The sequence below is a fragment of the Bombus vosnesenskii genome, unplaced genomic scaffold (genome assembly GCF_011952255.1).
Source record: "Bombus vosnesenskii isolate JDL3184/JDL3185 unplaced genomic scaffold, Bvos_JDL3184-5_v1.1 scf7180000016274, whole genome shotgun sequence".
NCBI lineage: Eukaryota > Metazoa > Arthropoda > Insecta > Hymenoptera > Apidae > Bombus > Bombus vosnesenskii.
This window is the reverse complement of record NW_022884343.1, coordinates 3,430,401-3,453,675: the sequence shown is the minus strand read 5'-3', so window position 1 is coordinate 3,453,675 and position 23,275 is coordinate 3,430,401. Positions and strand designations below refer to the sequence as shown.

At 36.7% G+C, this 23,275-nt stretch overlaps 2 protein-coding genes and 1 long non-coding RNA gene across 9 annotated transcripts; 1 reads left to right on the top strand and 2 right to left on the bottom strand.

Annotated features, from left to right (window-relative positions):
- Window positions 1-333: 333 nt before the first annotated feature.
- LOC117242477 (tumor protein p53-inducible nuclear protein 2) lies at window positions 334-20,306 on the top strand. 7 transcript variants are annotated; one of them, XM_033509179.1, is made up of 6 exons: window positions 10,063-10,085; window positions 10,344-10,392; window positions 14,056-14,245; window positions 15,174-15,215; window positions 16,199-16,587; window positions 17,238-20,306. In XM_033509179.1, the coding sequence occupies exons 1-6, from the start codon at window positions 10,078-10,080 to the stop codon at window positions 17,391-17,393; spliced, it is 834 nt and encodes a 277-aa protein (XP_033365070.1). In that variant the 5' UTR covers window positions 10,063-10,077; the 3' UTR covers window positions 17,394-20,306. The 7 variants fall into 7 exon arrangements, with proteins under 7 accessions (XP_033365075.1, XP_033365073.1, XP_033365074.1 ...); XM_033509182.1 differs by lacking the exons at window positions 10,063-10,085; window positions 10,344-10,392 and adding an exon at window positions 519-974; XM_033509183.1 differs by lacking the exons at window positions 10,063-10,085; window positions 10,344-10,392 and adding an exon at window positions 1,191-1,497.
- LOC117242483 lies at window positions 12,073-12,594 on the bottom strand. The gene is made up of 2 exons (XR_004495267.1): window positions 12,270-12,594; window positions 12,073-12,148 (listed from the first exon to the last, which is right to left on the bottom strand). It is a non-coding gene; the product is annotated as an uncharacterized LOC117242483 (long non-coding RNA).
- Window positions 20,307-20,497: 191 nt separating the features above from the next.
- LOC117242481 lies at window positions 20,498-22,968 on the bottom strand. The gene is made up of 3 exons (XM_033509189.1): window positions 22,826-22,968; window positions 22,392-22,556; window positions 20,498-21,934 (listed from the first exon to the last, which is right to left on the bottom strand). Exons 1-3 carry the CDS (start codon window positions 22,935-22,937, stop codon window positions 21,621-21,623), a joined length of 591 nt encoding a protein of 196 aa, XP_033365080.1. The 5' UTR covers window positions 22,938-22,968; the 3' UTR covers window positions 20,498-21,620.
- Window positions 22,969-23,275: the final 307 nt, after the last annotated feature.

The following is a 23,275-nucleotide window of genomic DNA, read 5'->3' as shown; positions in this document are numbered from 1 at the left end:
TTCGTGGTTCTTACAGCCCACGCAATTTCGAATCTCATCTTATATCTTTTTCAAAATACAGTGCCGTCTTTAAACTGTATCTCTGATGAATAAGTCTGCCTATAAAAAGAAGACATAATTATTAAAGAATTCCCGTAAACAGCAAGACCTTAATATTACAGATAGAACTAGGATGACTTCCTATCGAATCGTCAGATTTTTAATTTTCCAAATTCAGATAAGATTTGCAAAATATCCGAGAAAAGAGGAGATCGATGCGACAGGGGCGTCGTACGATGATACGACCCTGATATTGCTTTAAAAGCTTCCCCCCTATACGGCTGCCCCCACCACCATGTTGTACCTCGGCTCTCGCCCCTCAACAACGGCTTGACTGTTCAGCCAGCCAGCCAGTCGAAATCAGCTGACGACTATTACTACGGGCAGTTCCTACCACGGCTCCTCAAACGCAACACTGTTCAGGCGAGTGGATCCTTTTCTCTTCATACACTTCTTCTTCCTTCCTCTTTCTTTCTCTAAACACATAGACGTGTGTCGCTTGTTTCTCTGGCCAGTGTCGTATCGCGGGGGTCAACCAAACCCCGGGGCATCGCGCGAAACGCCGATAATACGCAAGACAACGATCAGTTATTTGTTATGGTCGAGATAGAAGAAAAAAGAGAATCGAGTCGTACGAAACCACCCTTTGACACGGGCCTGTTCGTTTATTCGGGTTTTTCTTCGCTACACGTCTACGCTGTGTGTTACCGCTGTGTGTGTGGGAGTGAGTGCGACGAGGGTGGGAGGGGGTAACGAAGCTCGAGAAAGGGAGAGATAGGTAGATAGTAAAAGAGATGAGGCGAAGAACACGAAGTTAACGAAACGAAGAGGGATGTTCTTTCGTGGGAGAAGGGACGATCCTGACCAGAAGTTCGAATGCGTGTGCGTGAATATGTCGGAGGCCGAGTATCTTGAGACGCACCGCGCGTAACTGTGTGGGTATTCTGCTTAACTACGTTATTACTGCATCGAAGGAAAACTGCTCTCTATGCGCCCACTTGTTCCTTGTTCCTCTTTGCCCAAGCGAGAGTGAGGAAACGAGAGAATGGGGGTGTGAGAAAGAGAGAGCACGATAGAGCGCGAATTCGAGATCAAGGTCGTTGTCACAGAGAGGCAGCTCGACGCGCGTCCCTCTTGGTGTCCGTCCATATACATGTTTCTTCTACGGGCGTATTATGATTGTGAGTGTATACACACGCGGAAACCTCGGTTTTTCGGCACTCGTCTACGTAATTCTTAAGTCGGTGTGACGTCGAACGGTACCGACGTTATCGACCGAGTACAGCGTATAGAGGCGCGTGTTCGTGAAAGTGATTAGAAGAAGACAGAGAGCGGCCTTGCAACGCGGTCAGGATCGAAGTGCGAAGATGTAGAACCGTGGTTTTGTGCGCGTCGCGGTGATAGAGCACGAAAACGGAGGAGGAATGATGCGGCGAGTGGGAGACGCGGATACATTATGTACGTATAGTAGCCAGGAGAATATTCGATCGAAACAATGCAGTGGCAGTAATACGCTTGGTAACCGACCGGTTGATCGACGCAAGATTGTTGGAAGTGCAAGGGCAACGGGGGGCCAGTGGTTGTCACTGATGCTTTCCATTTGTTTCTTTTCTTTCTTCTCTTTCCTTTAACATGTATATATGTATCTTTTTAAATGACCCATTCTTAAACGTCGGATTATGCAACTGCGTTCGAAAACATATGATCCGAGCCAAACGAGTCTATTCTGGCATACATATATCGATATAGATGCATCGTTTTATCTCACGGGTCGCGTCATCGACACGGAGGAACGACTCTAGAACGGTTTCTTCCTCTCTTCGGTAGTGCGCGCGAGATTTGGATTCGTCGAACGAGTTTGTTTACTTGGATAGCCAGGAAGCTCTGGCGGGAGGGATCGGTAGATAGAGCGTGGGAGAGAGAGGGGGTATACGGAGAGAGTATAGTAATGTCGACTCTTTTGCTCTACGATGCGTTTTCAGGCTGTCTCTCTGTCTTTCTCCATTGGCGAGGTTGTCTTTGTTCCACGATCGTCGCACTGGCGACACTACGGCTGCCTTGGTATGAATATCGCAAACTTAATGGGAACGTTAGATCGACGTTTCGGTATCGAATTTTCGATCGAACCTGTGATCAACTATTCAAGGCGAAATCGCGGATCACTTTGGTGATTGGGGTTGCAAATTATGGCATAACATTTAATGAGAAGTTGAGTTGACGCGTACGGAATTTGATTTCCTTTTTCTTTTATGTATTTTAATACTTTATTGGTATTATTGGATTCACGGATAATCGTAATAGGTATTAATTAATTGGTATTATTGAGTAAGGTTGTTTAATTTAGCTACATTTCGTTTGGCGATATTAAATATTTTTAATAGATTTCTGCATTATGGTTAATATTGGAGAGTTGAAAAAACGTAAAACCTAGATTTAAGAAACTTCTGGGTCGAAAACTATGTATGTTCACAAAATAATAAATCAAAGTGTCAAGATTGTAGATAAGTGAGATTAGGTTTGAGTTTGTGTTAGATTTGTGAGTTAGATACTGGCTAGGGTAGGTTGGGGTTATGGTTTGAGCTTCGGTTAGGTTTGGAAAGTTTCCTTCGTTCAAAACTATTATTTCCTTTTATTCTACTCATCCGGTGCTTTTGAAAAAAATTTTTATAGCTTACAAAAAAATTTTAACTTCAACTGATATAATATTGAATCATTGATGATTCAGTGCTAGATAAAGTCTCACTTTTAATTCATATTCCTATTTTTTTCGGATAAACAAAAATGATCAAATTGCTTTTATGTAATTATGCATGAAGTATAAATTAAAACTAACTGGTTTTTTATTGATTTCATTCAAATTTTCGTGGATCATAGACGAGTCAGCGATATCAATAAAAGCTTTAACTCTACGTTACATTTATTTTATTTCTACGATAACGAAAAACTAAAACTTGAAGTTTCGGGAGAATTTTAGAACTAACTGTATAGAGGATCCATCTTTTAACAAATTGTAGAAGACGCAACCAGCGACTAAATTACTAAACGAGTCCCAAAATTAGAAGCCTCGTATAAACTGTGTACATTTACGTAATAGAATCCTTGATATTGTCTAAACTCGAGACCACAGTTAAACTTCACCTAGTCTATTTCAATCCGGTGGAATGGAGTTCATGGTGAAGGTTTCTTTGAAATTCTGTTGGAACAACTCCGAACATTCGCAATGGTATGCCGACTCTACCTGAGTAGACCCATACACACCATCTTTCGTCTGAAATGATCCCTCGGCTCCTCTATTTCGGCCTTCCATCGATCGTTTTCGCGTAGTATTATTAGAAAGCTCGCAAAACTTCTCGAGAGTTGCATCATCGACGCCTTCCCCCGGTCTTAAACTTTTCTTCGCGTCGTTCCAGCTTCTGTGTTGCGCGTTAGAACACATTGACCCCGTTTTAATCGGCAATTTCGTTGCTACATGCCAACGAGCTTGTTGTGCTCGCTTGTTATGTAAACTATCGAGTTACATAATTTTCCGGAATAGAAACGGAAATGTTTTATGAAATACACTTTACAGTACGAAGGTGCCAGAAACACAAAATTTTGTCAATCACGAAAGTATTGTTCCAATATTCTGGCGAGCGAGGCGAAGAGTATAAGTCTTTCGCTCAAGTATACTAATATTTTCTACATTCTTATCTGTTGATTATGATTCTGATAGTATAAGACGATTTCGTTTCTTTCTTTTTCTAATAATATATCCGTAATCCAACATGGATTTAATTTGATCGTACGTTACTTTACATATTTTACATATTTTACGTACACTTTAAATATTACGAGTGCTTCTCTGCAAGACTAGTAATTCTAACTTGTAATTCATTGCCTGACCACCAGAGAATTAGCGTAGGAAACTTTCACGTGACCGTTCTCAACGTTTGTAAAGTGGAAAAAGTGGATTCTCGTGTTTCCTATCAACAGTATATTAATTTTTGCAAAATTGCCTGTATGTTTCTAATAATTGCAGAATATAAAAATCTTCGAAATCCACCAATTTCAGTATTTCTGGTGTTAGGATCTATTTGATCGGTCATGAGAATTGCTTTCTCGTGTCTAGCCAATGAACGGCCGAGTTCATTGAAGGTTTTCTTGGAAAGCGAGATGGATTCGATGCGAAAGACGGCGACACAACGGTCCTCCGTTATAGGGACACTCTCTGTGCTCGTTGAGAGGGAAAAAGAAGGAGAGAGGAGATTCAACGACAAGCCAGAATCGTAAATTATGACGATTGTTTGGGTACCGTTAGAGTTGAATCGGTGATTAGTAGGCTATATTCCCTGTCTAAGAATTTACGCGATAACATGAAACGTTTATTAACACAACCAGTGTTTCTATGGATCAACGTTGGTTTTATCTGAATCGCCTCTATATATCTCGTTAGGATTGGCGGCCTTGATTTTTATTTGATCGTTAGAATGGTTTGGAAAAAACACGATTAGGGAACCTTAATGTTAGAGCTAACTCAACATATTGACGAGATTATAGGTTATTTCTGTTCCTGCGCCTGTTAGAATCTGTCAGATATATATATATATATATCTTTGATTTTATAAAAATTCCCATTTATGTATTTTTTGTTTCCAGAAATGTCCACTCAGGCGATCATAAAATTTGAGTAAATTTCTTTTCACGATCCTTAAACGAGAATTACATTAATTACATTAATGCAATAAGTTTCTTTGTTCATGCTTGGCTCAGCAGTTTACGGTATTTTATTAGAATTTTTATTTTGATATTATCTTGTTGTACGTGCTTCCCATTACTGAATTGGTAATTAGATCAGTTCTCTTCCAATTAAAGAGTGCAGCTTTTGCTTCGATGGAGGACTCTGACGCGTAGCATTTGTTAGGTTAGAATTCATAGGTCATCTCTATACGGTTCTAAAAACGTATTCGCTTAATACAATTAGTACTTATTTTATTACCGATTCAAGGGCTTAATAAAGCGTATATAACATAATAAAATAAGGTATATGTAATCCAAGATATTTTATTATGAATTTCCAATCCGCTTTAATTTTCAGAAAATGTGATTTCGTTGTTCGATTTTCAATGTGCTTTAATCCGCAGAAAATGTAATTTCTCTTATGAATCTCCAATATGTTGTATATTTTCAGAAAAATCAGTTTGTGTCAGTGTCAATGAATGTGAATTATTGTCATTCGGTTCATTTGAATTATTGTCAAAATACATTTGTGTTATTTATACTTTAATTCTGATTGTGGATTTTGAAAATTTGTAAACAATAGGGAACGATAATATAATTGAAAAAAAATATACGTTTGTATTGATAAACAATTCTTTAAACATTCTATTTTCATTTATCTACTTCGTTGAATTAGTCCCATTGATAAACTTACGTCACGAAGAAAGAAAATAAGTTTAATAGTATTTTATTTACAGCATTGTATAATTACAAAATAATAACTGAATTAACGAAAAATAAATTGAAATTAAATTCCTGATACGTTGGCATCCTCATTTACATTAATTCCATATGATCGGTATAATAAGCAATATTTTTTACTTAATATCTTCTTCTCTATCCTTTCTTTTAATCGATGCCCTACGCTACAAAAAAAATCGAACATTCTAAGGCATTCAAGGGTATTCACCTTAATTAAATTCCTAGCGCGTTGTATCCTCATTTACATCTATTCTATCGAAGCAGTATAGCACAACTCGATGATATTGCCATTATTAATATTCTTCTTTATCTATCTGTTAACATTTTCATATAATAAAAACGTATGAAATAAAAAGGAAATTCAAGAAGAAGAAATTATGTTTGCTTTCGTTTCTTGGTGACCCTAACGCATTTTATCGATTTTTGTCTCGTCACGATGATGGGGATTTATTGACATAACTCACCAGGCTCATTAAAAACTTCCTTACTGGTGTGAGGATTTTCGAGACTAACTTAAGCCACGTTCACACTAATTGTAAATAGTAGTTGAAGTTAAAAAATAGTTGTTCGAGTAACTTGAATTCAAGTAACGACTAATCTGAACATCTAATAGTTTACGCTAGTAAAGTAGGTTTTTCGAAGTTGCTCGAGTTCGAATTGTTCAAAGTCAGGTAACGTGCTAATCTAAACGAGACTTTACGTGTCGCTTAAAGACCTTATCGTCGATGTAAACAAATGGCGCGCTAGTGGATTCGAGCCTGTTGAATTATTGGCGGAAACAGTTAGGCAACGCGTTGGATAGATTGACGTTACGTGCTCTCGCATATTCGTGGCATTCGCTTCCGCCTACTTAATTCGACGTCTGAGTAATTCCAGCCTGTCAGATCTGCGTCGGTTCGCGATTCCAGACTGATTGTAAAGCAATTCTTCTTCAAATCGATTGAGAATTAATTTCAGCCAGCCAGTTTAATTTCGCTTGATTTTTTGCTGAAAAGGGGATTCTGCGAGCGCTTTGAGGTTATGTCGTGGTTATAGATAGGAATGTCTGCTGGGATTAAATCCAGGTCTTTAAGAGAGAGGTCTCTTGTCGGCAATAAGATTAAGTTCAAGAAAGAGGCTTTGTCGATGGAAAGTTAATGGAGAAAAATAGTTCGTTGTTCAATGAGAAGGAATTATTGTATTGACATCGATTAACTTGTTTATCTTCGTGTTGTCATATAGTTGGACTATTAATTACTACTTCAGGTAGTTTTCTTTCTTATCGTGTTGATTTGTAGATATCAATTAATTAAAAAATTGTTCTTTTAGAAAGATAAGACTCGTCATACTATCATTTCTAAACCGAAGAAAGTTATGATAGAATTATCATTTTCTTCGTGCCATTTCTTCTTCACATTTGTATCTCTTCAAATGTTTTCCTTTTTCTTACTTCTTACTTTATTATTTTACTTTATTTGCAAAAAATGTAAAATACTCTGGAACCAAATACTTCAAAAACTATCATTATTTTATAACAGCGTGTATAATATAATCTCGTTAGAAGTATTGTAAAAAGCGCAGAGCAGTAATTATAGTGGGTTTATACACTGTGAAAATTGCCTATATTGACCATATACATCGATTCATTAATTCGTTGATGCCACATCTACGAATTATATATAGAATTATAATTAATACTCTGCAATAATATTTGGTTAGCATAGCAATAAAGGGTTCCGTGAGACAATAATCCCCGTATTTTGTAGATGCGATTATGGGTCGAAATAGTGTGTTTTGTCGTAATATCGGGGAGTTACAATTGTAGCGATGAAATCAGCGACTTTTCTGACGTAACGATAAGCCTCTACCGTAACCAGTACGATTAGTCCGATTATGATTCACGAGGAACACGAGCAGAGTTCTAAAGCTCGTTTGTTATTCGTGCGATATTCAAGGAAAATAAGATAACGCGCATTTTAGACGAACAAAAAAAAGAGAAAAGATTGCCAGGGAACAAAGAACGGAAAGCGATTGAAAAAAGTGACTAACGATAGAATAATAGAAATGTGGCCATTGCGTTGCTAGATTAATTATAGAATTCTCCGAACAAGACATTACTTATAGTGAAATATTACTTGACATATTCCATGTCGTCTTAATTCGCAGCAACTATAATTCATTGTATTAACTTTGCTATTTTCCTTATTACCTTATCACTTTGTCTTTATTATTTCCTTATTACTTTTTCTATTTGCAACTTTCTTAATTGAAGTATGTTTATAGTATAGCTTTATGTATATAGTTTTATAGTATATAGTATATGTATATAGTTTTATATTACATTGATGTTAGAAATATATCTGTAGTGATTGAACTATACACGTGTCAACTAATAGTTGATTACACTAATATTTAACATTGTTCAACAATGTTACAGACACTATATAGTAGTAGCAATAGTATCTACTATACTAGATTTATCATAACAATTCTTAATTATACCAAATTCATTAGAAAGATCTGCGACTACATTAGGTCCATTTGAAAGATACTCGACTATATGATATTCACTGTAAAAACTACTATACAAGATATCCACAAGGTTCAACTGTAGAAAACATGCACTTTACGATTATGCTAGACTACAAATATATATTGTACAACTATACAATGATTAATTTCGCAAACAACGACAACGATTGACAAATAAGAACGATTGACAATATGAACCTCCATATAGCTAATGGATGATCGCGCTTCCATTCGATTTTCGAATTCCATCGCGTCATATCTATTCATAATAACTCGACACTGTCATATCATAACGCCTAATCGGTTTATCTTTTAACAACAATTACGTCAGTCTCACGATACACGGTAACAACAAAGGAGAAAAGAAAAAGAATAAAAGATAGGCGTATGATTGTTGCAATTGGAAGTTACGCGATTCAAGGATATCTGCCGCTTAAACAGAAGCGCAAAAAGCCGAACTCATTCCATTAACATAATTACGCGGTGAGACACTTACAATAATGAAGACACAACGCGACATCGGTAAACAGCGTGTGCTTTGTTTTCACGGATTTTCAAATAATCGCTATGAAGCTTCAAGAGCATTGTCAAATGATCAGTCGATAATTGCGAAAAGTTCAAGGGTATTTGATAAATCTTCAAGAACGTATTCCATGTTTTCTATACTTTGTTTCCCCTTAGAATACCATACGATACTCTGTGTAAAATTCTTAAGTAGTTGGCAAGGGTGTCTCTGATCTTTGTATCGACCAGGAGATGTGGCAGCTATGCATAGGGTTTGTAACGATAGCTCAGCATTTTTAGACAGTGTAAATTGAACGCGGCCGAGCGATTCGACACGGTATGACACGTGGTTGCCAGATTTAAGGAACGTGGCAAAACACAGCGCACGCATCGACTCTCGGAAACGTGTTGCTGTACTCACGTTGTGTCGGAACGTGGCATAACCGATGATGCAGACGCGAGGAAAGTCGAGACACGAGTTTATATTTACACCAGTACCTTGAAAAAATTCGTGCTTCGACCATGTAATTCGCGTTTCCCTGACGTGAGCTCGCGGTTCACGTGAGTCACGCTCGAAATCGATACGATCCTCACCTCACACCAGGTGTGTATTACGCTTCGTGAAAAAAATGGCTGAAAGTCAGATTGGATCGAAACGATGGAGGTTTGGTCCGTTTGAGAGAGGGTGGACTGGATGGAAGATATTTTATATCGATTTTGTTACCTGCCATTTCGTTATTCGAGATCGTGTGGTTTGTGGTGGTTTGAATGCGTCGGTAATGAGGGCTGGATTTTAATTGGTAGAAGGTATTCCGTTTCGATTCAACTTTTCCTGGCGAATTTCGATGCAATTGGATCGGGAGTGATTTCAAGGTTGAACAAGAACGCACAACCGCATTTAATTAACTTCGGCATCGAACTTTATTTTAGTGAAATTTACACACGCATTTAACGCTTCAACTACCAGGTAGTTACTATAAAAAAAATTCACAACTTTTTATAGGAATCTATGTGTTAGATTGAAATTTACAACGATGTAGTTTCAAACATTTACTCGACGCTCATAAAAATAGGAATTTGCATAAAAGTCTGCAGTTTAGCGATCACAGAGCAGCGGTCGATCACGTTGCGTCACAATCCGTTATCTGTTCAGCAATGAAATTAGCAAAACAGATGTTTATCCGCGATAATGACCAAGCACGCTTACTCGACGGTCGCGTTTTCACTGGTCCATGAATCATTCGTGCGTAGTGAGTGGACGCGAACGTTCCTTCGCGACTTTCGCGCACAATCTTATCGAATTTCTTGCCTTATCATTGAATAGACGCGCAATCGAGATGCGTTCTATATCTTAATTACTTCCTTCCGTGCTCTTTTCTATATTTCTCCTTCTTTTTTTACGTTCTTCTTAATTTTCTTACCAAAAGATCGCAAGGTCGTGTCGCGAACAAAGGAGAAGTTTATTCGAAGTTTCGTTCAAAGGTCATCGAGCTAGTTTCTGTTTAAATTGTGTTTGATTCGTTAGATTGGGTTTATCTGCTCCTATGGTATCGGTGGACTTTTGGAATGTTAAAGTAGGTGTACGTTAGTATCGGTTACTTGTTTGAAACATAGGAAAATTGTTAGAAACATCGTGTGTTATTATGCATCATGCGCGTACCATAATTGAATTTCTTGTTAATTCTATTCCGAATTCATATAACGAGATAATCTCAAGGGCACGTCCTCGTTAATCTGTTTCATTGTATCCTGTACTTTCTATCATTTGCGTCTTATCTTCGATATAATAACCTTTTAAGACGTGTTTACAATTTTCTTTTTTTTATTTTTAGTGGTGTTTATAAAGTTTTAGTGTTTATAAAACGCAGGAAAGCGATATCTGTAAGTATTATTATAATACTTTGTGCAATAGACATAATTATTTTACCTGTTATCTTTATTACTATATTATGTATTTAGTTCTGCTATACCTGTTATTACGCTTGTCACTATACTAATTAAATGCATGAAACTCATGATTATTCGAAATAAATGACACGTGAAGTTTGAAAATTCATATCTCGCAGTGTTTTCTAAACAATTTCGTATCAGCTACAAGAATATGCAGTAAAAAATACAAGTTCGTATTTTTAAGTGTTTTAACTTACCGACTTCATTTGTGTCTTTCGCAACACTATAAGTCATTGCAAGGTCAAATAATTTCTAGTATGCTTTTTGTATTACTTGATAATCTATAACATTTATCTAAAACATTTTTCCGTATTCTTCGTATTTTTCAAAATAATTCATCGTTCACAAGTTCGATATTTCATTTTCTATTGCTATTGCTATATCGCGGATCGCAGTGATATACTATTGTTATTGTTAGTGCTATAACTAACTATCGCCACAGTAGCGTAATCATTTGTCCATAAAGGTTAGGAATTCTATTAACCTTTTTCGATGGCACCACTATTTATAGAAATAAATGGTTACCACTCATTATATGCCACATTCTGCATAACTATCTCAAAGCGGTGTATTTCCTAGATGATAGAAATTCATATTTACAGGAATATTCAATTATATCGCAAGAGCTACTGTGATATTCAAGTTTCGCGCAAAAATATAATCTCGAAATTTCCAATGAATTAGTTCGTTTCCCATATTAACACTTAGCCAACCGCGCGGTCATAGCGAGCTATACGTTCCCTACCGCGCATTTTTCTAAGTGTCGATGACTAGTATTCGCTATTTAAAGAACAAAGAAGTGTAAAAATTATTTAAGTGATTAATTATATTTTGCGGTAATGATTTTATTTAACGATTTCACATATTGTTTATACGAAACATCAAATTAAAAGTATATATTATAAGTATAAAGAAATATAGGTAAAATTAAGAGCATTAAAGATGACTAAAGATAAATACCACGACTCGAACGTGAAATTAAAAATTCATAATGCACGTTAATATTATTTTACAGTGTGGTATCGTTCGATTATAACTTTATTTAGTCATAACTGATAGTGTAACTTCTTAATTAATTTTAACACTACTAAATTGCTGTATTTTATTATATCCTGTACCTTATAAAAGCAGTGAAAGTAGCGCAATTAATTAGCAACAATTCCAGCTAAACAATAACTGATAATAACAATATAAAAAAAAAAAAGGAAAATGCTTAGCTAAAGTCAAAAAGAAACATCTGCCAGTTCGGTCACGCAGCGATGTTCTTCACAGAGGACAGATTTTCCAATTCGGTTGGCTAAGTGTTAACAAAGAGATATTAACAAATAAATTGTTGAGCAAAACTAGCCTTTTTCTAAAATGTATAGAATCCTCCGTCACAGTATATTTCCATCAAACAGGTCACAAATTCGATTGAACTCGTTCAAAAATTCATCTCACAAAGGATATAACCTAACAAACACGAAGATGGTACTCCGCTGGGTTATATTATTATACCACTAAGCTATAATATTTTATCAAATGTCCTACTGGACAAATTGTAAAATTTAAATAAATAAATAAATAAAAAAAAAATTCATCATCGGTCGTGAGAAGCGTTCTCCAAGAATCTTTTTTTTTTTTTTTTTACTCCGACGAGTGAAAATCGTCAATCATAAATTGATCTTTTTCTAAAATGTAGGAAAACCTTCGCAAGCTAGGAAAATTTAAGCTAGAAAAATTTAAGCTAGAAAAATTTAAGCTAGAAAAATTTACCGAATGTCCAGCTGGACAAATAAAAGTTAAACAAAAAAAAAAGAAAAGAAAACCTTCGTAGGCGATTTACGTATAGGTACGGCATATTTCTACTAAACACAGGTTCGTTCGAAATCCAACTCCGACCGCGAGAATCGTTTTCGAGGAATCTCCTTTTTACTCTGGCGAGTAGAAAAGCGAACAAGGAACGACAATTTGAAACGAGGTGGGGAGCGGAGAGGGGAGAGGGAGAAGGGTGGTCTGGCGAAACGTGCAAACCGCGTGCAACAGCGTGACGCGGCGACTCGATAAATAACGAAACGCAGGCATCGGTGTCCCATTTGCGGGGAAGCGAAGCGTTCTCACGCGCGGCTCACGTTTTTCCATTGCGCAACCGTCATAAAGGCAATTACAAGGCCTCGCGGATACACACTTGGCGATCCTAAAGGTATCATACGAGAAACGTCGGTCGTAGATAATCAGGATTCGACGAATATTGGAATTTGCCATGCATACCGCAAGGTTCTGTTCAACCATCGCCTCTTTACTTACATAATTCAACGTTGATGATGCTCGTGCTGTCGTATACGCGTCGCGATAATTATAACATGGTGACCATGGGCCCGATAGCGTTCTACTACGCACTTTCTGCTACACGCGCTTCATTGTCCGATAAAATCGAGATTTCCCGACGATTACTTGCAGCTGCGTTCCGTACAGTTGAAAATAATCCGACCGACATACATAGAACTTTACCAAATTTAGCCATTTTAACCCTTTGCACTCGACAGCCTTTTCGGTCAGGCGTAGCAGCAACTCGAGGTGATTTGGCACGTGTGTAACGAGTGTCCTCTAGGTAATATAAAATGATTTTATAGAAAAATTAACTTAAAGAAATATATTTTAATACTCTATATATATTTACATCTTCGAACACATTTTTTAATATTTTTTCTTTTTTACAATAATTTATAAAATGTCTGCCAAGATGCATCCTTGATTTGTCTTTTGTTCTTTTGCAGAATATGTGAATTAATTAAACAAATTTCCATATGTATTTTTTTAGAGTTTCTAAATTTACGAAACTGTAATACTTCTGCCACCATCGTCGAATCTGAACTAACGTCAGAGACGTTGCCAGAACCATAGTTTCGAAAGAATTCCAGCATAAATATTTTATCTCCATTTTAAAGACAACATAACAGACAATACAAAAGAGCTAAGAAATCTATTTACGAACCAATACTGAGCTCTCATCAGCTGGAGAGGTCGAAATCTAGGATAAACAGGGACTGTCGTCTCTTATTCTCCTCTCGAGCTGCCATACGGAACGCCGTGGTCGCGGAAAATACCCCTCGAGTGCAAAGGATTAATCTCTTAATCATATTTACCAGCTACCAACATGTCACATTCTCTAACTAAGAATTTCAACAACCAAAGGTCTCAGAATCTTCGTCATCCAGATAAAGTAAACGGAATTGTGCGAAATCAAGCTCTTTTATCCCAAAATTATTTAACAATCGCAAACACGTCCCATTCTCTTCGCCTAAAATATCTCCGACCAAGAATTTCAACAGCCAAAGATCGTGCAAGTAAAACAGATCGAACCTTAGCGAACCTAACTCGCTGATGATCAAATTTCACCAGTCTCAAATTGCCCAACAAATAGCTACCAATCGTATTCTTTCCTCTAAAAAGTCTCTAGTCAAGAATATCACCGACCAAACGTTCCAAAATCTTCATCGCCCATACAAAACACGATCGACCTTGGATTATCGAATATCAGTTTTACGCTACCGGTGCCATTACAAGTTTTACGAATATTTTTCTAAAACGAGGCGTTATCCGTTGTTATTATAGGCGCTGAAGAGCAAGAAGAAGGTCAGGATGCTGAGCAGTTTGGCAAACTACCTACTCGGAGGTAATATCTCCGGCGCGCAGGGTTCACGGCAAGGGTCTAATAACGAAACCCCGGAGACCCATCCAGTAATGGCGAGGCTCAGTCAGGTGGAGATTGAGGGCGATGACTGGATCCTCATTGACCGTACTGGTACGTTCAACGAGCGAGATAAACGTTCCTTTCCAAAGGGAATCTCGAGAAATTCGAATATATATATAATCTGTATATACATATATATATATATATATATATATATATATATATGTATGTATATAGATGAAACACACATAGAAATCACATCTTGCAGTCCAACTGCCTCTCACACGCCAAGGGAAGCTTTCTGTCCCCTTCGGGTGTAAAATGTCTTGAACCATACAGCGATGAATAATGCGAATACTCCAGTGCTGGAAAATAACGAGGCCTTTCTTGCCCGATTGTTTTCCTAATGAAGTTTGTTTGACTTGTCTTCCAGGCTGTTTAGGGTGGTTGCTAGTTTTAAGCTTGGTAGGTCTGTCTTAGTTATTGTCGAGCTTGGGAAATAGGCAGAATGTGTTTTATCCTTGTTATTTATTTTGTTTTGTATTGTTTCGTATTGTTACTTCAAATAGAATTGCATGTCAAAGTTTCGGAGTTTTGTTTTTTTTTCTCTTTCTTTTTTTTATTTCGCTTGCCTGTGCGAGTTTTGCATTGCTGAAAGAGAGGGAGAGAAAGAGAGAGAGAGAGAGTGTTATATAATTCTTCCAGGCGTAGAAACGTTTGAATACTACCGGTATGGAAAATTATTAAATTTGATTTTTCTCTTTTTCGGTAGACACTGTATTTTATATCTTTTATAATTAGGGGTTCATTCATTGGACGTTTTGATGTTAATTTTGCAGAATTTATGAAAGTAGGCGTATGAAAAAAGTATAGAGGGAAGAAGTATGAATTACATTCTTGTAAAGGGTTGAAACAAGAGATGATATACGGGCAAAAAGCTTCATTTAATGCATGCAGGGTGTTACAGACTACTGACGATGTTGTGTACTTTTATTTTTAGCTTTTAACAATTCATTCGCAATTTCTCTCCTTATTGCAGACAATCCAGCAAGTTCCACCACTTTCTTCGACTCCATTTTAGGTATCCATTTTCCATTAGGTATCCGTTTCAAGTCAGATTGCTTGAATTCAAATAATATCGAGATAAATGAAATCAAATGACTTAGGTTTTCTGAAATTTGATCAGAAATTTGAAATTGATCTACTCTGATATATATATAATATATATCATATATATAGATTAGCTTTTAACGAAACATATGATTATTATGAGAATGATTAAACAAATGGAATTCAAGCAACCTGACTAACCTAAGCTACATTTTAGTCTATAAAAAACAATGACGATTAAAAATATTACGTTGTTACACAATAAATGTCGTTTTCTGCTCAACTTTTCATACCGGTTTATCTGTGCATCAAACAACTCTTATATGCCACGTATACGAACTTGTGAGACAAGCAAACCTAAACATTTGAAGAAGCTATATGAATTTGGATGCCACTTACTTACAGATCTTCATCTCAAAATAAATGCTTTATCAAAACTAGTTGTCAGATGCTTTATCGTAGAGCAGACATTCATCGTAGAACAATGTAATAGAATTTCGAAAAACGTGTTTGCAGACCTGAAAATAATATTATCGAAGATTATAATTAGAGAAAGTTTCGGTACTACATTCATAGTTCTCTTTTTCTCGATCGAGGTTTTAATAGTGCGTTGCGTTTCTTTCATCGATATTGCAGTTCACTTCTTCAAGGCAGTTTCAGGTCTGCCCTCAGAACAAAAACACGAGCAATTATAAGTATTTGGACAGTTCCTGGTATTAACGTAAATTCGATGTTTCCCATTGCTTTTATCTCTCGATTATTTTATTATAAATCTATTAATCCATTCGTATCGTACATGTCATACAATATAAAATGCCACACAGAGTAAAATTTCCTAGAGTTTCGCAATAATTGTACGAAATAGATATCCTAATACTTATGACCGACAGTGTAAGTTATCTACAGAGCGTACACTGGAGAAGTAATGCTATAAGCGAGCTTTAAAACCTGCAGTTGACGGAACGACGGCGCTGGAGGAGTCGTGGTATGTAACACCACCCGCATGTTTTACACGGGCTGGTCCCGTGAACGTAGAAACATCACCGCTAGAGGACCTGCTGATAGAGCATCCTAGTATGTCCGTTTACCGAGCCACAGCGCCTTCGATCGCTCCTGAAACTCCACCGCCAACGCCAGACGCACCGGAAGAACGAGTCGTCGAGGAAGACGCTCTGCCAAACGTTGCTTCCAGTGCACCGGTCACCGCAACACCAGCATCGCCGGAACGTGCCCCCGGCAGAAGCCAAAATGGACAACAAGCAACCCGTAGACCAGACACCCGCGACGAAAGACCTCGTGCACGCACTGAGAAGAGGATAGTTCAGCTTCGGTCGGCGCAAAAGGTAATTCGCTGTTAACTTTTCTTTTTTTTTTTTTATAAGCGAGAATATGGTGTTTGTAGCGACATAAACGCCAGTTCCCTGGAATACTTATTTCCTTATTACATTAATAAATTAACTAATATTGATTCATTACACTGATACAAATTACAAATTAATGTCAAGTGGTTGTGACGCTAAACTATATTCTACTATTTCTTCACTATTGAATTTTCCGCTTTTCCCTAAGAATAATTATATGTACTTGATAATAGTGCATTACGAAGTGGAGTATAATTTGAAACTTCTACTGGAGACCTGAACATTTTACAAACGTAAGACAAAGAAGCTAATTATTTTATGATCACCGCTCGCCGCCCAAAATACATATTTCAAGATCCAACGCTGATTATCAATTAACATACCTGCTTAACCAAAGTGTCCATTGCTGAAGTATAACCGAGATAACGACCTGTCCATAGAAGTAGCCAAACATTTCATTTTAAAGTTCAAATATTAGTTTACTTTTACAAATATTAGATTACTTTTAACGTTCACTTAAAACTGAAAAGCTCGATCCTTCCAAATATAAAGAGATTAATTTTCCATATTACAGCATATTATGCAGATCAATTTCAATGAAATTTTTGAGTGTCAATGAAAATTACGTGCAGGTTTACGAGAAGAGGACTACCCAAGCACTGAAGAGAGGTCGCCTGGAGAGAAGTAACAAGCTGAGGGAAGTGTTGAGCGTAAAAGGCAAGCGGCCGCGCCGCCAAGACCGCTTGCGTATCCAAAACAGTGGCGCGAACAACAACCGGAAATGCTAGTCATTTGATCTCAGGCCAAGGTGTACTCATATACTTTCTTCCTAAAACGCGAATAGGCATATAACAGAAAAATCTATGTTGCATTGAAATAACGATTAAAAGCAATTATTTAATAAGAAGAAAGAGAGGAAACCAATGAGAAATGGAAAAAACAATGAGAAGACATAAGAACAGAGAAATTCGTTTCTAAAACCCCTATTTATCTATTGTTCGGTGGAACCCATAAAACACTAAAATCGCATTAAACAACTAACAAACAGAAGCTAATCGAAATACAAAGAAAGAAAAGGTAGTAGTAAAAATCTCGTGGAAAAACAAAAGGAAGAAAGAATAATAGCGAAGAAGATTAGGCAAAAGTGTGGTTATCCTCTCTTAACAAGTTTTATGTTAGCTAAGCCGCTCCTCCGCGTACAAAAACACTGAAACAATTTCCTATGCAAGAAGGGTTCGTATCAAGAAGAAAAACTAATACCATTTAGCAAAAAAAAAAGAACAAAAATATTCGATACGAACTTGATATCTTGCTGATGGAAAAGGAAGAAAAGCGAAGAAAAAAATAAAAGGGAAGAAAGTATGAGAAACGTTATTGGTTCGCGGTGAGAGTCTCATCTATAGAATATCTCGTGTATAATGGCGCGTGTATGGTACTCAGTTGGATCGTGTGTATAATTTTTAGCCTCTAGTATGGGCAAATGTGTTTTTACTCGTACGTTTAACTCGTTAGTTTTTATTTAAGTCGTTCAATCATTTATGCGCCTGTGTAGCGTAACAGGAGTATAACTTTTAGTGTAATAACCGAAACCTGATCTTATTTTCCCCGAAAATCCCATGGACGTCGCTATCCTGCTTCTATAAACTGATTCACGATGGTGCGACTTTCAAATGGCCAGAACCTCACTTCGGGACCATACCTTTTAGGTTCACGTTACGATTAATTTCTGCTGGATTTTATCAACTATAAATGGTTGATTATAATTACAAACGTGGTATAATTTATGCGTTACCTTTCAAAGCGGCTCCGAAGATAGCTGATAGTCGTAGAACGTCCATTTGATAGATGTCGCTGTTCTTCGTGGTGTCTTATCTTTTTGAAAACATAAGTGTCACGATTAGACTGCGGATTTTTCTGCATTTGTATGCAATTTAAATGTGCAAAACTGAACGGAATGCACGTATACAAAAATATCTAGAATATCCAAGATAAAGTACTGAAATTTCTATTCAAATTCTATCATTTCACTTATACAACACCCAAAACAAGAACACAAAATTGCCTAAATGTCCACAGTCTACTTGCAACACGTTTTCCTCCAAGCAATAAAACGCTGTCAAACAAGAGACTGTAGCAAATGTTTATCGATGGACGTTCGTCAATAAACGTATTTATTTAGCGGCACACATGGTATGGTACTATCAACTGAATATCGATTAAACTAAGCGTACCGTTTAGATAAAGTGAAAACGAGGATGACACACGCGTCTTGAAGAGAGAAAATGGAAGAAAGCCTTGGCTCCTCTCTCTAATCGTCTCAACGAAAATTATCAAAACTCTTGTCAATAGTTCTTGGCCTGTCTTACGCATAGATAGAAATCTAAACCTAAAAGTTGACGAGTAAAGATGATTCAGTGTCTCGTAAAGGGACAGAAGCAAGGCTTGAATACAAAATTCTTTCTCTCAATCTGGAGAATCGGTCTCTATATAGCTGATGCGCGTTGTAGCGCAGTTTCAAAGTATTCGCTTTTCATGGAAGGAACGAAGGATGAAGCAAGTGCAAGTTGCCCTGACCGAACCCAGGGATCTCGTTGACACTGGATTGGTCGAGTCTCACTCGTTGAGGATACTTGTACCTGGGCAACTGGTCGGACAATTGGCCCTCTTGCATAATTGGTTATTAATATAACTAACAATTGCACTGTCAATATTATTATATTTAGTGAAGTGAACAAAATTTTACTTACTGGTTTCGTTTGTTTATCATTGGTAATGGACTATAGATGCTATAACACTGTGGAACAAATTTCTGGTTAAACTTAATTTTTTTTACAGTTTATAGTAATTGGATTGTAAGTGTTACAGTATTTAGCGAATTGAACCAATTGTTGCATTCTATCTTTTGTAATTAATATGACGTGTAATTGGAATTCATTAGCTTAACAATACCAATTTAATTGTGCAAGAAAGCCCCTAAAAGAATTGTAATTGTCAGCTTGAAACTCCTCAAGGTGCTTAGGGCGGACTGTTTTCTAATTTAAGAAAGGAACACAAGAAACCTAAGTTAGGTTCAGATAAGACAAATAAACAGTCTGCTTGCAGATGTGCTATGTAATCTTGAAGAACGAGCCAGAGTTCAAGTACAAGTATCACGGCCATAATAGCGAAACAGCTCGAGGAGAGAGATTGGTGTCGCCAAAATTGGACTTTTTATAAATTCAGACTCGCGTGTCCAAGTATCAGTGCGAGATTGTGCAATATCGTTACTATTATACAAACTCCCCTCAGATGATTTCTTCTATGAAGAAAACCCGGCGACACCACGTTAAATCGACAGCAATCTCGTTTAAATGAAATTCAGACTTCTTTGAAGTTTCAAGAAACCATAGAATGCTAGAGAACAGTCACTGCCTGGAGTGTTTCTTCGAGAGTTGTTTCGTCAAGGCCCTAGAAGCTGGATATCGTCCAAAATAAAAAAAAGTAAAAAATAATAATAATAATAATAATAATAAATAAACTAGTAGCAATAGAAACTCGTCCAATCAAACTATTGGATGATAGTTGTCAGACAGCTGTGATTCAAACTGAATTCGACCTCGAGCGACCCTCTCCTCCGCAAGGAGAATAGCTAATCGTGTTTCAAACAAGAAACTTTTCTCCTTTGTGGTCCTAGACTCGTGAATTTTTCTAAAAAAAAAAAACAAAAAAGTAAAAATGGAAAAAGGAAAAAAATACAAAAAAGGGACTTTAATTATTCCAGATCCCACTTGAGATTCTTCTAAAGCGTTGTAGCCGCCATCTAGCGAGCTATTGCAGTACTTAACAGGCTGATGTGATCTGGAATAAGTTAGGTTCTCCTAGACATTCTTCATTGAAGCAAATTTTTGGCGTATTAACGAAGGAACCGAAGTCGAGGACCGCATTGGATCCAACTCGAAATCAGTCTGATTTTAAATGACGATTCTGTAAATAATAATTAAAGATGATGAGTGTCGTGAACGATTAAGGGCTGCGTTCCCGTTGGTTTGCCAAGCTGCACAAAATTATAGTCCGAAGGATAACGAAGTGAGAGATTATGAAGGATGTTCCTTGCTCTCGCGGTTAATTCATGTGTACACGTATTACATAACGTTTACCTTTCTCTCGTAAGAAACAGTGTTCGTCCTGAATAAACTCATTACTGCTGTGTAATAAATGTATTAGAAAAGAAAACAGAAAATGACAAAAAGAAAAAATGATAACGAAAAAAAGGATTGATACGAGAAGAATGGTGTTGATGATAGGCAAGGTGATTTTTGTGGCGAGAATTAACATACGATTTTATGACATCTTTCATTATCGTATTGAATCATGTTATCTAAATGTATGCTCGTACACCTTGACCGTATAACGATGGTTAATAAAACATTTTATGTCGCTAATTAATTGTCGACTTATTTTGATAATTTTCTAAAATAATTTTTCTTTTTCTTTCAATTTTTTAGATACTTTTGTTTAATCTTAAATAGCAGATTCATTAGTTATTTTTAATTAATCTTTACCTTGATAAGTATTTATCGCTTTTATTAGAGTAAGCTAGATAAATTAGCAGTTTATTTTATATATTGTATTTTTAATCAACAGAACTATAGTACTCGTCTGATAAAATATTATCTCTGGTATTTTCGATAAAATTGTTGTCGTTCGAATGATTTCTTATTAACTAGTTTCTCCCAGTGTATTTATAATTTCATCGTAAAATTTCATTGGCTACGCCTTGAAAAATAATTCTTTATCGCAAAGAAACCTAACCTCTTTTTCAAACTACTCTAGTTAACTACACATTTTTATATTTGTTGGCACTTACGCTATACTTTATACTACTTCGTCTCTTCTATTAAAGAAACTCATCCAGAATAACCAAACACGAAGTTGTTCGCAAAAGAAAGGATCAGTGTTTCTGCATTTAGAGAATTTTCGATAAATCCAGACAGAACGTCAGAGATGAAAATGAGCTGAAATATAACGATCGATGCTTAATTGGTCAGATAACCGCTCAGTTCTTCGTCAGGTCGTTTAAAATCGGCTATGTAGCTGCAACTATGCACAGAGTGAGGTGCCCTGTCTTTTGCACTGAGAATCGAGCATAGATTTCCATCGCAGTTTAGATTCAAGGACATCTCTCTTCTTAATTCTGTGCATCGACCAATTTCGTAGTCCATATCGATCTCTCTGCCTCGTCGATTTTTGCTGAACAAAAGTTCCAGGCTGTAAATAACGCTGACCAACTCCTCCTCCAGTTGAGGATCACAGGAAAACGAGACCATACCTGGCTCGCAACCGGGAGCGCCTGTTATAATTCATGAATAATCATGTGTTAATCAATCGTGGCCCGAATCTATAATATAATTCATCGAGAGTTGGAGGCGGTTGAGGTTTTCTATTTTTTTTCTTTCTTTTTTTTTCTTTCCAATTCGACGATCGTGACGTAGAGGTTATATTTACATTAAGTAGTATTTATGCATTGGAAAGAAAGGGATTTTGAATATTTTGTTATTTTGCTAATGCTGGATGTTGCAGTAAACATTTAATACATCAACAATTTAGTATCAATGTTTTTCAAATATTTGCAAAGAATTAAGCGAAAGCAAGGAAAATGTCAGAAGTAAAAATAGTAATAAATAGCGAGATATTTTATTCGTAATAAACGAGCATTTGAATTAACAGATGTAATAATACCATGAACCATATTTGTGAAAAAAAATGAGAGAATCGAAGTGTTGAGTTTTGTACTGATAATAAGTAACCTTGAGTGTCCTGCACAGTTTCCCAGCGAACCAACGCCTCTTGCAAAGGTTTGTATAGCTGTCGCCTGTTAGGACAGCACCAGTTGGCCACTTTCGCGTCTAACTGTACTCTGTCTTCGATGCCTAGCTGGCTCCAACTTAGGAACAGCTGCTTCAGTCGCGGCACTGTCATAGAACCCCATCATAAATACGCATCTATGGCCAGTTTACAGTCATCAGTCACCGATATAGAATCAATATAGTTCGTAAACGAAACATTGAAAATTCTGTCATGGAAAATAGCTATCATTTTAGAGAACTCCATTTATTCTGATAAAGTCATAAGATAAAACGATTCGCTGAAACGTCATGGAGAGCCGTATTTCAAGAAAAATCCCTCGATCTTTTTTGCTTTTTCTTTTTCTCTTTTTTTTTGTAGAAAATTGTGCACACACCTTCTGGTATCAGAACGAATATTGTGTCGCATATCTGCTCGAAAACAGACTCTTCCATCGATTCATTTTCCTCGTTCTCGTGGCTGGCGGTGATCGTGGATTTAGATTGCATCGCATATTTTCAGCCCCGAGGGAATTCCTGTCATTTTGTCGACGATGTACGAAGTCAAACGAGAAAAAAGACGAAACGTTAACACGCTTGCGGACAACTTCATTGGAAAACGATCGTTATCCTCTGGCCTTTAACACGTTCATTTGCTAATTGAGAGAACTTTATTATTAACGCTTATACGTTGGTGAATAATCCACGTAGGAAGCTTTTAATAATTATTGTTTCATCTCATGTTATATATCAATAAATAATTATTGGATAAAATGTTTTAAGCGGGAATTATTATCACATTACGATTATCTATCGGTGTATTGTTTATTAATTTTGTTTTTCTTCCA

Bases quoted from the DNA above. Each gene is read 5' to 3' on its own strand.
- LOC117242477 (XM_033509179.1), top strand. The intron at 10,393-14,055 runs GTAAGTATTATT...TTGTTATTATAG, and splicing joins AACGCAGGAAAGCGATATCT to GCGCTGAAGAGCAAGAAGAA. The intron at 16,588-17,237 runs GTAATTCGCTGT...AATTACGTGCAG, and splicing joins AGCTTCGGTCGGCGCAAAAG to GTTTACGAGAAGAGGACTAC.
- LOC117242481 (XM_033509189.1), bottom strand. From the start codon at position 22,937: ATGCAATCTAAATCCACGATCACCGCCAGCCACGAGAACGAGGAAAAT. The intron at 22,557-22,825 runs GTGTGTGCACAA...GTTCTATGACAG, and splicing joins ATTCGTTCTGATACCAGAAG to TGCCGCGACTGAAGCAGCTG. The intron at 21,935-22,391 runs GTTACTTATTAT...GAATTATAACAG, and splicing joins AACTGTGCAGGACACTCAAG to GCGCTCCCGGTTGCGAGCCA.